We start from the raw sequence: 16,050 nt of genomic DNA, 5'->3' as shown, positions 1-16,050 counted from the left end.
GCTCCCACTACTCTCTTGGCCCACCACCTTCTTCTTCACTCCTTAGCTAAAAGGCAGCCATCCTTCATGTCCCTCTATTTGCTCACTCTTTTTTCCTTCTTCTGAAATCTGACAGTGGTCCTTAGGGCACCTTGCCTTATATTATCCCCACCAGTCTGAGCTTATTCCCTCACTTTGACTAAGACAGGAGCCTAGTCTCACAACCTGTGTTATGACCCAAGGTCACTAGACAGGGCTCAATAGGTGAGATGTCCCCACGTCTTCACACTTTGGTCCCACCAAAGAAGAAACTCAGAGCCAGAAGACTAGATAGATAGATGTAGCCCAGCAAGGCAGAGGGTCACCATAAACGGGAAGAACAGGCTTTATAGTTAGATCTTACCCCTTGCCTGGGGCAGTTGCTTTGCTGTCTCTGAATCTTAGCTTCTTTATCTGTACAGATCAGACACCATCTACCTCCAGGATTGAAAGCTCACCTCACTCTATGCCTGGCACATAGGAGAGGTGCAACAAAAAGATTGCTTCATTTAAGGTTCCTGTTGTCAGAACGTGTACCTGCACAAGACCTCACCCATAAGAAGATACTGCAAACCACTTATTTATTAAGGTTGCCTAGTAAGGCTGTATTGGGGCCAGGTCAGTCTGGAATTGGGAACATGGGCAAAATGACCATAGGTGGTCATTCCCCAGGGGAGGTTTATGGACGCTCGTAATGTCAGATGTGGAAGGCACCATGGAGATCAGCCAGTTCAAGACTCCTATTTTGTACATGAGGAAACAGAACCTAATAGAAATGTGACAAAGCAAGTTGATGGCATAGCCAGGATCCTTTTGGGACAGTAAGAACAAAGACATGCAGCTACTTCTCCAAGGCTTGGCCAACTAAGTCTTATGTCTCTGGCTGGCATTAGGAACCACTCCTCCCATGCCGCTTTCTGGGAATGGCCTCATGGCAACAGGGTCTGATATTTAGGAAAAACGTTGGGTACAGACAGGGATTCAGGCATCCAGTTGGTTGATGGCAAGACAAAAATTACAAAATATAGAAATTACAAAATTACAGAAATAGAAAAACCAATCTTCACCTTTACATGGAAAGGCAAGAGGCCCTGAATAGCTAAAACGGTGAAACGGAAAAACAAAGTAGGACTCACACTTCCTGATTTTAAAGCATACTATATAGCTACTTTGGTCATGTGGTCAGAAGGGACCCGTTCCTGCAAAAGGAAATCATGTTCAATAAAGTAGGGGGTCAGCAAAAAAGGGGAAGACCCTCAATGAGATGGACTGACAGTGGCTGCAATGATGGGTTCAAGCACAGGAAGGATTGTGAGGACGACTACGACCAGACAGTGTTTCGTTCTGTCGTACATGTTATACATAAGGTCACCATGAGTTAGAGCTGACTCCACTGCCCCAAACAACATACAGCTACTGTAATCAAAACAGCCTGGTTCTGGTAAACAATAGGCACAGAAACCAATGGAATAGAATTGTAATAGCTCCTGAAGTCTTAAAACCAAACAATAGTTTAGCTTAACTAGTAAAAAAAAAAAAAGAGACCTGCCTTGAGCATTATACTTTTAGGAACTATCCATACAGAATAATCAACAACAGCAATTCAAAAGAGTAGACAGGAACCTTACAGGGCAGTGAATTTATGTTAAAGAGTGAAGAACAACTCAGAGAAGAAGGGTAAGAACAGCTGCACAACCAGAAGAATGTAATCAATGTCACTAAACTGTAAATGTACAAACTTGAATTTGGTAGGGTGTTTTTATTTTTTTAATTGTGATTTGGGTGAAAGTTTACAAGGCAAATTCCCTTTCCATACAGCAGTTCACATACACTTTGTCTTGTGACATTGACTACAATTTCACACAATGCAACAGCTCCCCTCCCACTTCCTCCCCATAGTTACCTCTTCCCTGTGTCCTTCCCTCCATGCACTCCTGCCCTCTGAGCTGTCTCCCTGTGCATACACAGCCCTTCTATTCACCCATGATTAGAACAAGGAGTGTATCTACCCAATGCAAATGTTCAGCTCATATGCCTGCCTTTTGTTTGGCTGGAAGCCACAGGAATGGGTTCAATTCCAGACCTGAAGGGCAGCTAGGGCCAATAGTCTCAGTGGTTCCACCAGGCTCTATCAGACCAGCAAACCTGGTCCCCCCCACTTTTTTTTAAATGATTTTGAGTTTTGTTCCACATGGTTCTCCCACTGTATCCAGGATCTCCTACAGAGACCCCACTCTGAGTGGTTGACAATGGTAGCCAGGCACCATTGAGTTCTTCTGGTCTCATAGCCATATAGGCTCAGGACTACACATGGTGTACCAGTCCCTTGGACTGTTTCCTTGAATCTTTTATTTTCTTCATTCTTTTTCACTCTGAACGAGAAGAGACCCATTGTTGCATCTAGATGGTCACCTGCAAGCTTCTAAGATCCTAGTCGCCACTCACCAAAGTAGGATGTGAAACAATGTTTTGTGTAGTACGTTATGGCAATTGAGCTTGACGTTCCCTGCGACTACGGTCTCAAGCCCACAGGTTCAACTACTCACCCTCTCTGGGTAGATGGCTGTAGCCAAGAAGTGACTACAACCTTGTCCCTTGTCAGCTCTACTACATACCTGGGAATTCTTACACAACATACCAATACACTTATAGAAACATTGTCTGCCAACCCTACACATGGCCTTGGGCACTCTCTCCCCTGCATAGACATACCTAATCGTTCAGCTTGTCCACTCATCTATCCACCCATAAACCAATATTTGCCATCACTGACAACGCAGTATTAAAAGTGTTCATCTTTGTTGTCTGTACTTCCCACGCACCTCTCTGTCTTCCTCTTCCTCCTCAATGCCACCGTGTTGATCACTCACACTTGGTACACTGTCCTCCCTTTCATGAATTTGGTGTATGTTTTGCTGTGTATATTCTCAACAACACAGTAATAAAATTTAAAGGAAAAGAATGAAAGACTGTTAGTAAGAATCAAAAGAAAAAGAAAAAAAGGTACCAAAGAACCCATGACTTAAATTTATATAAAAATGTAACAACACAAAAACTATTTTGGAGTGTTTAAAGCATAAAGGACTGGTCACACAAATCCCAGACTGGTAGAAAGAACCGAACTAGTTTACCCAGGCCCCTCTCTCCTTTCAAGCTCTCACCATTTCTCTGGAAGTACTCGGACAATCCAAGGGATTATCTCCTTCCTGTCCTGAAACGTCAAGTGCAACTACCAAATAGTAATCGTAATAGAAATTAAGAGCAGACACTGCAGAACCACAGCCAAGTCCTTATCACAGGAAAGTAAGTTAGGAATGGGGTGGGGTGGATATTGGGAAAGAAGTGAGGAAGGAAAGCACCCCCATTAGTTGGATGAAAAATCCTTAGAAGTCAGTGAAAGAGGATAGATTTTGAGGAATTCTTCTAATGAAACTTCTAGCAGCAGCAAGTTTGACAGACAAGGAATTTGGCCACGGTAGTGTCCCTATACAAGATGTCACAGACCTGGCTGTGTGGCTTCCTGAAAGTAAGGTTCCAGAAGCACCAGGGCTGTGGGGGCTCCCAAGGCTTCTCTTCCCTAAGTCAAGTTACTGGTTGCCTGTCTGTTATCTAGACTTGCAAGGGGGAAGGGAGGAAGGAGGAGATGCTAGCCCCTTCTGCTAAATCCATACCACAGGCTATTGTTTGCTGGCACACTTCCTGGGGTTGTCCAAGTCTGTTCTCAATTGTCTGCACGCCTAAGTCCTTCAGAAAGAAGGGCCGTCCTCTTTGTGGGCTCTTTCCCTCCAGCCAATGCTGGGCCCAGAGTGTCTGGGGGCTCCCAACAACCTCTCCTCACCTCTGCCATGGGAAGTCACTGAATCTCACTTCCAGTGTCAGGCTCTTATCTCCAATTCAGGGTCCCCAGGGGAGGAAAGAAAGGGAAGAGGGCAGCACCGAAGGGCACAGGAAGTAGTGGCCTTCTCATCCTCAGCCTTGTCCTTGAGGCTCCACTCCCACTAAGAACAGGTTCAGAAGGGGCTTCACAACCTCACTTTCTAATCCCAGCAGAACAGAAGAGCCAGGCTCAGGTCCAAGAAGGAAGGAAGGAAGACTACTGGGACAAGACAGGGGCAGAAGGTCTAATGAGCTCCAGGAACCCTATCCTTCAGGAAATGTGTCAGCTACAGGTAGACTCCTAGGTTTTTCCTCACCCTTCAGCAGCCCTCCCTGGCCCACACATTAGAGAAGAGGGAACCTCTGACAAACCAGTGCACATTAAGGTGTCAGTGATGTTCTTCCTTCAGACAAATTCACATTTGTTTAAAGATCTTCAGAACAAAAATAAAATAATTTAAACAAAAGCCTTCAGGAGAAAAATGGCAATGACACCCAAGGCATCATCAGCCAAACAACACAAATTCATGCTGCTGGAACGACGGAATTTCTTTCCATCAGTACAGATGGGCATCCCCTTTGGCCCTGGACAACCCTATGGGCAAACTTATCCCTCAGCTACCTCCAGCAAGGTCAGTTTCGTAGACTGACCAGATACTCAGACATCTCCTTCTACCTGGGGCACTCATAGGGCCCAGTTCATACTGTAGCCCCTACTGGGCTTGGCTCACTGTGCAGGCCAAGGGGGTGGGGGAGATCAGAGAGCGGTACACAGGAATCAGCTACTCAGTGATCAAGATGATGTACTAGGCAGGGTGCTAGGGAGAAACCAAAGAGCTAGCCACTCCTCTGGCCAACCCACATTCGGTCTAGTAAGCACAGGCAGGCAAGGAGCCCCTGATTACAGTACTATATTAGAGCTTAAATTCTAAAGCATTTGGTTTGTGGAAAGCTGTAGTCTGCTGTGGGAGCCTGAACTCCATTCTAAGGCTTGACATAAGTTTCAGATGCCATGTGGGTTCCTTCTGACCTTTAAACCAGCTATCCACAGACAAGTTCCAGGACAAACCTAGGGAAGGGCAGTTTGCCTTCAGGAAGAATGTGGTTGAAAGTAGATTATACTCACACAAAGGACTAGGAAACTTGCCTAAGTATGCCCTTTTCTAATTTAAATTAAGGTTGGGGTCTTGGTATTGTTTGGTAGCCACCTTGTGGCAGGACTCAGGCTGCAAGGTCAGGAGTCACAACCTATCCTGACCACCAACAAGCCAGGGAGTCAAGGCCCAGAACCAATCCTTTAACCCTTTTGTATCTTCAATTATGTCCGCATCCCAATCATGGTCTTTTCCCTGCTTCTGCAGTCCCGCCTGCAACAGCGATAAATCAATCTACCACTATCATAATTTTGCAATGATTCTCTTTTTTCAAATTGTTTTTAATTAGCCCCACGGCTATGACCCAGTGGACTCCATTCAGCTTTCTGTACTGTGCACATGCTAGTCGATTCCCTCATCCTGGATGACTGTCCTTAATTTGTCTTTATCCTGTCCAAGGCTTAATAAAATGTCTCTATTGAACCTGTTTGAATCTAAGATCTCTTTTCCCCTATTACAGTACCAAGAATAATGGGTTGGCCTAGGGCACTGTGATTGCCCAGGGCAGGCGTGGGCGAAACCGCCCAGGGGGCTTCCAGAGCAAGAGACTTGAAGGGCAGAGAGAAGGGAGAGCAGAAACTAAAGGGAAGAGGGCTGGTGTGGGAGGAGAGGTGAGCATTCTACAAAGAAAGTAGCTGAGCAGAGGCTCTGTGTGAAAACAGGATTGGGACAGCAGAGCCATCTGTAGGCTCCAGCCACGGAGCCCAGCCATCCCTAGTGAAGAGAATCACCCCCACCATGGTGGGAGACCCCACTCAGGCCTGGCGCATTCTACCCTCAGAGTGTGATCCTCCTCTGTGAAGGAAGGGGGTGGACCTTCATACTGAGCATTAAACACTCAATTTCTCAGTTAAAAGGCAGCAGCAGAGTATTGTGGCTAAGACAAACTCCACAGTAACAGCCTCTATTAAACATGGAAAAAATAAATGCTGCTTGCAAAAACAGATATGCCCATGGATATTAAACCCTCTTATCCTTTAACTCTAAAGGACAGCTACAGCTTTCTTCAAGCCCCAAGCCTTGGAATCTCCAAAATGGGACTCTGGATTTCATTGATCAACCCTGCCCAGAGAACAGACCTTCCACAAAGGAAGTAGAGGCAGGAAAACATCAGGGCCACTCTCTGCCCTCCCCCACCCTCCACCCAAACAATCCTATCAACACACCAAGCAGGTCTTCCCTTCAGGCAGACCCTGGCCTTCCAGGTAAATTCCTGCCTCACCATCCAAGTTGCAACTGAGGGAGAAGACACACCCAAAACACTAGAAATATCCTGTAAAAGATACACTTGTTCATTGTTGGATTCATGGAAACCCCAAGTGTGTAGAATTGTGCTCCACAGGGTTTCCAGCCTCTTCCCCCATCTTTTTTCGGTACAGTGGTTGGTGGGTCCAACCCACTGACCTCTTTGTTAGAGGCTGAACACTTTTAACCACTGTAGCACCAGGGCTCCTTTTTCAGCTAGCAATTGAGCACTTATATGTCTGTACTACCCAGGGACTCCAGTAAACCTTTAGCATCTCTAAAAGTCAGGATTCCATCTGGAAAGGAAAAAATCATTTGAATTGTTCATGCCATCAAAATGGTCAAGTAATGAATGCACTTGCTTCAAGTCCCAGCCCACTCAGTGCTTGGCGTAAGCTCTCCTGGTGTCATTTGGATGGAAAACACTGCTTAGGGAAGGGGGTGGGGAGGATAGGGAAATCCAAAAAGGGAAAAACAAGCCTCTCCTGAGCCCCTCCCACATCCTTCCCCAACTGGCAGCCCTCAACACCAACCCAAATACAGAACATTTGAGTTGGAAGAAACCTTATTTTTAGATAAGGAAACCAAGGCCCAGAGGTCCAGTGACTTGCTCATTCACTGAGCATGTTAGAAGCAGCCCCAGTGGCCCAGGTGCCTAGCTCACAAGTCAATGCTTTTTTGCAGGCCTTGATCTCACCAACCCACTTAGGCCCCAGTGGAGTCAGACCGAGGCACTCAGAAAGACAATTTCCACTTTTGAGTGGAAAGAGCAGAAACAGCCCCTTACAGAAGGTTTGGGGGAAGGCAAGAGTTACGGAGAAGTCTTTTGTGTCTTAATGGTAGTGTACACAGTGGATGATGATGGACGTGGGGAGGTGAAGGGGGTAGGGCTCCCAGTCCTAACAGCATAGGCCATTATAAGGGAAGTCATAGGAGAGACAGCCAGCCAGGCTGCCAACTTGCAGCCACCATGTGTGAACAGCCTATGGCCCACTAACTATGGGGCAGGGTGTGGGGAAGGGTCTAGGGTTGGAGTAGAAGCACTTCAGACAGGACAACTGTCCCACAGGCAGCCTCAGGGAGCCCCTTGTCCAAAGATACTTGAGCCCACACTGCTCAAGTTGGGCAACAGAAGCTCAGGGCTTCTTTATATTAGTGTTTACCACCACCACCCCTTACCCCAAGACCATGGGGTTTATGAGCTATAACCTATGTTATAAAATTTATAGCTTTCCTATTATAAAGGTATAGAATAATATCTGTGTATCTACCAGCCAACAATACACTCAAATCTCATGTGGCTCCAGCAGAGGGAGGAAACCTCACTGAGATCCAAGATACTGGATCCAGGCTCAGCACCTTCTGCTCAGAAATGCCTGCTGCTCAGATTTAGAGAAGAAAAAGGCCTCAAACCAACTGTTGGGAAGCCTGGGTTGAAGTCCGAGCACTGCCACCAGCCAGGGCAGGTAGCTTTATGGTCTCCTCTCCCCTGTTCAGCTATGAAGAGGAGAGGGAGCGTAGGGCAATTACTCTCCAGGGTCTGTCACTATTTGACATTCTAAGACATCAGATTTTTTTTTTAAAGGAAGCGAGAGATTGAGTTTCAGGATAAGGCTTAGGGGTTGCCCTCCAACTCCTCACAAGAAGGCAAAGAAAGATGAAGAAGAGAATAGAGAACAAGAGACGGTGAGAGCAGGGAGTCAGAGGCCAGGTTCTGGGTCCTAGGCCAAGTTGGGCCTGGGGTTTGAGAGGGTCTCTACTGGGCCAGTGGTGGAGTTGCCAAGCAGCAGGTCAGCACAGTTACACTCCCCTCGCAGAGATCTCAGTGAGAGGTTTTTTTCGTGTGTGTGTGTGTGTGTGTGTGCGTGTGTGTATATATGTTAGGTCCTGCCTGGGTCCCATGCTTAAGCTTGGCACTAAGCAGGTTGCTCCTACCCCTCCCAGGGGAAAGAAGTCCCTCTGAGTGGGGCCACTTGACGCGAGGTGGATGGAATGTGGTGACACGGCCTGCAGACCCGGGACTTATAAGGCGCTGAACAAGGACACAGGAAACAAGAACAAGCAAGATACAGCCAGTGGACATGACCCATCATATTGACACACACACTCCCAGACCTCTCATGCTGTTACTGTTAGGACACAGTTCCCATTATTCCACCAAGGAGCTCTGGGGCTGCTCAGCTACCCAGGCTCACACTGCCCAGAAACCCCCTCCAGGCAGCTCTCGTCTATGATGACGCCTTACCAAGACCACACCTACATCATCACAGCTGACCCTGTGAAAAGCAGTTCCAGGATGAGGGTCTATTCTAGTGCTTTGCCTGTCCTTACTAATTCCAGCACCAATCACACAGTATCAGTTTGGCTCTAAAGCCCTGTATTGGGCAGTACTTTAGTTTCCAATTCTTTCACACATACTACTGTCATGATTCTAACAGTTGTTTGATATAACAAGCAAAGTGTATTCGAGCCCCATTTTACAGAGGATACTGGCTCAGAAGTTAGGTAGCTGACAAGCCAGTGGTGGCAGAGCTAGGGGTCAAGTTCAAGCCATCTGGGAAATTTGGGGCTCTTCCTTTATTGCTTGCAATAGGTTCTACAATTCTAGTGCATGTGTATATGTGTGTATGCGGGGAGCCAAGCTGGGGTGACAGGAAGTTGTCTAAAGGTAGGGACTGGGCTAAGCTCGTAAGAGGTGCTAAAGAGGTTTCAAACCTCATGCTCTAAGCTACTTCTAGCTCAGGAACAGAAGGCTTAACCTCTGGGGACACACCTGGTCAAAGCCTATTGCGTGCATTGATCTATACTTCATTTAGGGAGCCAGACCAAACAGAGCATGAACTGTGCTGTGCAGACTCAGTGCTACAGCAGGCTGATGAGGTGAGGGGGAATATGGTGGCAGAAGAGAGCTACTATCCATCCGGCTCCAGACAGAGGCAGGTGCTAAGGCTTAGCTATCAGACAACCCAGCATGCCAGGCACATGGGGACCTCCCAGGCGAGGCTCCCTTCCCTTCTGCCATCTGTACCCCCTCAACCCCACCCCCACCCCACCCTGTCCCTCAAGTGCTGTGTGGCCAGCCAATGCTGATCTATCGTTTGCCCTGTGTGTCAGGAAAGGGCTGCATTCTCTCTCTTGCTACACACTCCCCTCACAGAAAGGACTAGGCTCAAGGCACTGGGCTAGGGGAATCGTATGTACTCCCCACCACCACCACACACACAGCCCCAAAATTAATATCTCCAACTCTGAAGCTGCACTGTTACTCTATGTCAGCACAGAGCACTGAGTCTACCACACCACAAACATCCATCACTGAACTGAGGCAGATGAAGTCTGACAGGACAGGAGGTGTTCCTGGTGATCTTGCTGGGAGAAGGTCTCTGGGCAGGGAATAGAAGCTGTTTCCAGGGCTTGCATTCTGGTTTGGAGCTCCACTGCTGCAAACAAACTAGAACCCCTCCACCCCAAGCTGTGCATCAATATGGCCACAGCTATACATTGAGAGCACTGGCGGTTCAGTGGTAAGAATTCTCTCCTGCCACATGAGAGACTAGGGTTCGATTCACAGCCAATACACCTCAAGTGCAGCCACCATTTGCCTCTCGATGGAGACTTGCGTGTTGCTATCATGCTGAAAGGCTTCAGCGAAGCTTCTAGATTAAGACAGACCATTAAAAATGACCTGGTGATCTGCTTCCAAAAAGCAGCCAATGAAAACCCTATGAATTACAATAGTATGATCCACAACCAATCACGGGGATGGTGCAGGACCAGGCAGCATTTTACTCCATTGTACACACAGTCACCGTGAGTTAGCGGGCAACTTGTTGGCAGCTAAGGACCAAACATCAAGAACAAGGACGAATCTGGGTAGAAGATGTCAGAAGAGGTAGAGAGGAGAACCATCACAGCTACAAAAATTCTCAAAAATGGTATCAGGCTAAAATGCTGAATTGGTAAATGTTGTGTTATATACACACACACATACACACACATATACACAAAACAATTAAAAAGAAAACCTTCTCCCACTCCTCCAAACCCCATTTGGGGAGGGAGAGGTTGACAGAACCTAAAGAGGGGCTAAGTGAGTACTTCAGACCCTTTGCCACAGCCTGGTCCAGGTCAGGCTCCATCCCTTCTCCCTGGGGGATCAAGGGCATGTTCAAAACTATACAGACTGGCCTTGATGCCTTGTGACAGCCAAGAGCCTCTGCTCAGTCAGCCATGAATGAATGAACACCCTGGCAGATGGGCCCAAGGCAGACCCTTCCCACCACACCTGGCCCTTACTGAACTCTGGAGGCCTCCAGCACTAACGGCTCCACCAGTGGACTCTTCCTACCTGGGTTCAGGAAGGGAAGACCCAATGATACTGGCATCTGCCTAGCACTGGCACATTCAGAGGTAACCTTATTCTTTCCATTCAAGGAAGGGATGTAGGAAGAAGCAGAAAGCAAGGAGGCTATTCTGGTCTCTGCCAGGCAGTGCAGGTGTTCTGACACATGAAGGCTTGTGGGCTGTTTGTAGTTCCCATCTCATGGCAGCATGATTTCTGAAGTGTAGGTGACAGGCCCTGCCTGTCCCACAGCTTTGCCAGGGGCATGAGAACTCCACTTGGGCAGCCATGGTCAGAGGACGGCAGAAGAACTGACAAGGCACCAGATGTGGCTGCTGTCTCTGATCAATGGACAGAGGTTGGGGCCAGAGGGCTGTGCCAGGACCTAGCACACTCCAGTTCAGCTCTGTAACCAGAGGAGAGTGGTCTTAGGCCAGGACAGGCAGGACTGTCTCCTTCTCTACCTCCAGGACTGTCTGGAGGCCCAGTGGGATAAGAAAGAGAATGTGAGAGCGAAGCAAAGGCACAGCATCCGGCAGGCCACATCTTGCCTCCACCTGCAGCACTCACCAGCCCCACCCTGAAATGGGGATGAGAAGGAACCACCATTCACCAAACTCTGAATGGGATTTAGAAACTTGTTCTTACAGGGCAACCTGTAAGGTTGCCACCTACCATACTGCTTAATAAGATGCCCAAAGCAGAGGGGTACCACAAAGGAAGGTGAACACAGTTGGTCTTTGGTACAAGCAACAAAGGTTGTTGAGAATTTTAAAATTAATTTTAAAAAACTGACTTGGTCTTTTTATTATCAACTCACTGCTGTTGAGTCAGATTTGACTCATAGTGACCCCTCCTTGGGTTTCCATGGTGGTATCATTGTGGAAGTAGATTGCCCAATCTTCCATCCGAGGATTGGCTAGTGGGTTTGAAGCACCAGCCTTCTGGTTAGTAGTCAAATGCCTTAGGTACTACACCACCAGAGCTCCTTTATCATCAACATGTGGTAGCAATTCTAAACAATATTGGTGATAAAATACGTCTCCTGGCAGGAGCCAATAGCTTCCATCATCCGGTCTTAGGATGTCACCAGCCCAAAAGAAAGTAGCCTTTGGCCAGTCTCTGGGCTTCTGTTTAGGACACTGGCATTCTCCAAGGCTCAGTCCTCAAAAGCTTTAGTTGCAGAGATCTTCTCTCCCCTTCATGCCTAAATCTTGCCAAAAACCCTAATAAAAAACAGAGCAGCAGGTAATGTGTGGTTAAGAGCACAAACTCTGGGTTTAAATCCCAATTCCACCACTTAACAGCTACACAAAAGTTACTAAACCTCTCTATGCTTCAGTTTCCTCATTTATAAAAGGGTTATAGTAACACACCTACTTCATAGTACTGCTGTGAAGGTTAAATGAGCTAAAATGGTAAAGTGTTTAGGACAATGCCTGGCATAACACCATATACGGGTTTACTATTATTAGTACAGCCTTTCAATATATTGGGTATTTGAGCAGAGGAGACATATCCACAGCAATGCCCAGGGAGGAAGGGAGCCTGATCTCTTATCAAAAATCTGCCTGAATCCACAGCCCTGGACCCTGCTTCTAATGAGGAGCCCAGAAGCATAGAAGTTCCCAACCATCCCTCACAGTCAGAATGTCTCATATTCTTGGAGACACTTTTGATGACAGAGAAAAGTGAAGGCACCCAAGTCATACACTGGAGCCCAGAATTCCTTCACACTGACCTAGAAGGTTAATTGACCATTTCCTCAGAGCCCAATGCAGGGTACCCTGGGGTAGCAGGCCTGTAAGGAGCTTCCTTGGCCCAGCTAAGCTGGATGCAATGGACAAGCAAAGATGGGGTAGGAAGTGGCTGGTCAAGTTGTAGCCTCCTTAACTGCCATTAACCATTGCCTTTTTAAAGCTCACCATTAGGCTATCACAAAACTTCAACTCTTAGAAACATGTACCTCCACCTCAACCCAAAGATCTAAATACCATCATTCCCCCAGAAATACTCTCCCAATTAACAATTACTGTAATTGACTTTCCACTGCCAACACAGACTACATTTTCAAACCACACATACCTTTCCCCAGTCATCCCTCCTCAAAGAGCCTGCCCAGAGAAGGGTCATTTGCTTTATCTCACCTCCTGGAGCGCCAGCACCAGCCACAGATCCATGTGGGAGAGAGCTACAGCCTCTAGCCTTGTTTTAAGATTAAAACAGGATACTGAGCACCTCCCCTGAAACCCCTTCTGTTTGTTCTCCTTAAGTTCCCAAGTGAATGAAAAATGCTCTTCCACACCACCAAGATCTCAGGATCTTCATAACCTGGCCCCGATATTGCTGCAATGCACCGAACTCTAGTATTTATCCAGAGGAGCCATTTGGTTCCATCATCTACTCCCCTCTTTGCACATGCTACTCCCTCTTCCTGGAATGCCCTTCCCACCCCTACAAGTCTAACAACTTACTCATCCTCATCTTAGGGAGGGCTGATTTCTAACCTCTTAGTGGCACCAATGTACTATGCACTAATATCCCGTTATACATATCATTGCACTTAACAGACCATATCACTTCCTTACAAATCCTTCTCACCTCCCAGTCTACAAACTTTTCACCTGCATTCTTAATCCCTGGGTCCAGAAAAGGAACCAATGATTATGATATGGGTGAGGTCTCATGGGTAGGATGGGTAAACAAGGCAAGTCAAAACTACACAAAGCAGATTAAGAAGACAGCCCTACCCGCTGCCAACAAGTTGATTCTGACCCATGCCAACCCCACATGTGCAGAGTAGAACTGCACCCCATAAGGTTTTCAAGGCTGTGGCCTTTTGGAAACAGATCACCAGGCCTTTCTTCTGAGGTGCCTCTGGGTGGGTTTGAACTGTCAACCCTTCAGGTAGTTAGCAGTCAAGCACTTAACCATTTGCACCACCCAGGGACTCCAGAAAACAAGCAGTCCCACTGGTATCTTCCCAAGACCATGAAAACACACCTTTCTCCAGCAACCTAACACTTTTAAGAATTAAGGCACTATGTGGGCAGTAGGGTTCCCTAGTTTTCTATACTTACTCTAGCTACTCAACAGTCAGTTGGGAGAGTCAGCCTGGGTCAGCTATGAGAGTAAACCACAGCTAACGCAGATTCCCTAGGCAGTGACTCTTGGGGGAACTGCCTGCCTATGGGCCATCTAAGCTGGAAGGAAGAGTCCAGTTCCAACCCAAACCACCAATATCCAAAATAAGAGACCCCAGAAAAGGAGCCCTTGACCTATTGTTCAAAAAGCTGGTGAGGAGAGGGGTCAACTCTTGCTCTTACTTGACCAGAGTAGACACTGGGCTCCAGGCCATTCATTTCAGACCTCTGCACCTCTGCTAAACATAAGCCCACACCCCTCTGCAAGCACCTTGATGTTCTAGTATACCACAGTGCTGCAGCCTGAAGAGGAATAGGGATTCCACTTTTTAACAAATGACCTCAACTGCATTCTCTTAAGATTCTAACCTGGCCACATGGTTCATCCTTCCCACTCCAGAGCAGTGGGTTTGAGGGGCAGCCCAGCCCCAATCCCCTGGATGGTATGAAGTCAGCCCTCTGGAGTGCTGTCTATGCATGCCGAGCAGAGCTCTTCACACTGGCAATGATGTCGCCCTCTCCAAACTCACAGGGTAGTTTCTGAACAGTCAGGTGGAGTCAGGATGGTTAAAGTCCCCCAAAACCTGTCAGCATCAAGGTCCAAGGTGGACAAGGCCTTCAGAGGCCAAAACAATCCGCCAGCACTAGAGCCACTAATGGCCACACCCCTCAGGGTAAAGAACTGTTTATCAGCACCCTCGCAAAGGCAGGTTCCCAACCTAGATTCTTAAGGTGTCATGCCATTGCTGGACTAAGGCTGGCAACAGGCCTCTAAGGAGCTAAAAGTGGGAACTTCAAGTGAGAGCCCCCCACACCATCCCAGTGTTGTGGAAACCAGTCATGGGCCGTCCTGGGCATTCTGCAAACCCACAGCATCACCAGCCACCGCCACAGGACCGGAGGGAGGCAGCAACACCAGCCCCCAGAAGGGGTTCTGCGGTTTCTCCACCATCCCAAGGGGAAAGAAGCTCAGGGTTGATAACTGGCCCTTGGTTTCCTGGGCAAAGGCATGCCAGGGTGGGGCAGGAAGGGTCTCTCAGCTGGGAGTGACACAGCAGAGGCCAGGGCCCCTTCCAGGCGGATGGGAACCCTAACCCCCATCCACACCAGTCTGCCGGCCTAGTCTCTGATCCTCATTCTCTGATAGTTTTAAGGCTTTTTTTTAAATCCACCATCCCACCCCACACACACATCTTTCCCGATTTCACCATCCCATTATCCTCCCAGCTGCTGGTGGTTCCAAGACAGCGCCTCATACTCCCTCCTCTCAGCACATGGCTGGCGGACAAGATGTTGCTTCTCCTTGTAGAAACTCAGGCCAGCTTTGGGGTCCTGGCTTCGCTGCCGCAGCAAAACCGGAGGGAAGAAAAGTTGGGAGCAGAGGGTCTTTAGTCATCTTCTTAACCCCAATTCCCGGCTGATCTTTCACCCAATGCCCAAGTTCTGGGGCTGCGAAGAAAACCCACCTATACTGCGTGACCACAATGCTGGTGAACCGAGGTGCTGGGTTGCTGGCCCAGGCTTCCAAGGTCACCGGGAGGGATCAAGGTGGAAAGAGTAAGCGGCTAAAGGTGCCACCCGCCGGCGGTGCTAATTTCTGAGGACCTGCTTCCAGGCGAGGCAATAGTTCCGGCCACGCGGGAGGAGCGTATCGCAGAAGGGCAGCTAGCCGGGCCCGGCATGGGAAGAGAGGACGCGTGGAGAGCGAGAACGCGCGGGCGCGGCGCCGCTAGCCCACGGCGGGACGCACCCACCGCGGATGGCGGGCGGCCCGCCCCGAGCTTGCGAGGGCGGGGAGACAATGCCCGCCCGGTGAGGTAGTCCGGGCCGCACATCCCCGCCCGCCGGACACTGGCTGCTCCTCCGGGGCGAAGGGCAGCGGCGGGAAGGCGCCGGGAGTGATTGCCAGACCCCACGCGGCGAGAGTGACCCCCAGCGCCCTCCTCCACGCCCACCTCCGCGTGCACTTCGCGGGACAAGTCCCGGGACCGCAGACCCACCTCCTCTTCTAGGGTGCCGCCGGAGCCCGTGCTCGAGCTGGTGCTGTGCTCGCCGTCCGGCTTCAGGTTGCTCATGGTGCAGGGAGGAGGGGACGAGGGGAAGGGAACGCGGAGGGCAAGAGCGGCGCCCGGCCCCGGCGGGGAAGTGGGAAGGGGCGCGGTGAGTGGTGCGCTCCGGGAGTGCCGGGCGGAGTGGCGGTGGGGGGAGGGCGCGGGGAGGTGAGAGGGGCAGCCGCCGCGCCGGGCTGGGGTCACATCAAGTTTGGCGGGTG

At 49.0% G+C, this 16,050-nt stretch overlaps 1 protein-coding gene across 1 annotated transcript in view; it reads right to left on the bottom strand.

Moving 5' to 3' along the window:
- RBPMS2 (RNA binding protein, mRNA processing factor 2) overlaps nucleotides 1–15,853 on the bottom strand; it is a 35,013-nt gene extending 19,160 nt beyond the window's left edge. Inside the window, exon 1 of the mRNA XM_042783276.1 lies at nucleotides 15,533–15,853. Within this exon, the coding sequence (XP_042639210.1) occupies nucleotides 15,533–15,853 (321 nt within the window). The remainder of the gene's footprint in view (nucleotides 1–15,532) is intronic.
- Between the last annotated feature and the right edge of the window lie 197 nt (nucleotides 15,854–16,050).

The sequence above is a fragment of the Orycteropus afer genome, unplaced genomic scaffold, assembly GCF_000298275.1.
Source record: "Orycteropus afer afer isolate SDZICR_OR568_19922 unplaced genomic scaffold, OryAfe1.0 scaffold00015, whole genome shotgun sequence".
Classification (NCBI taxonomy): Eukaryota; Metazoa; Chordata; class Mammalia; order Tubulidentata; family Orycteropodidae; genus Orycteropus; species Orycteropus afer.
The sequence above is the reverse complement of the archived record's forward strand: the minus strand, read 5'-3'. Positions and strand labels throughout refer to the sequence as shown.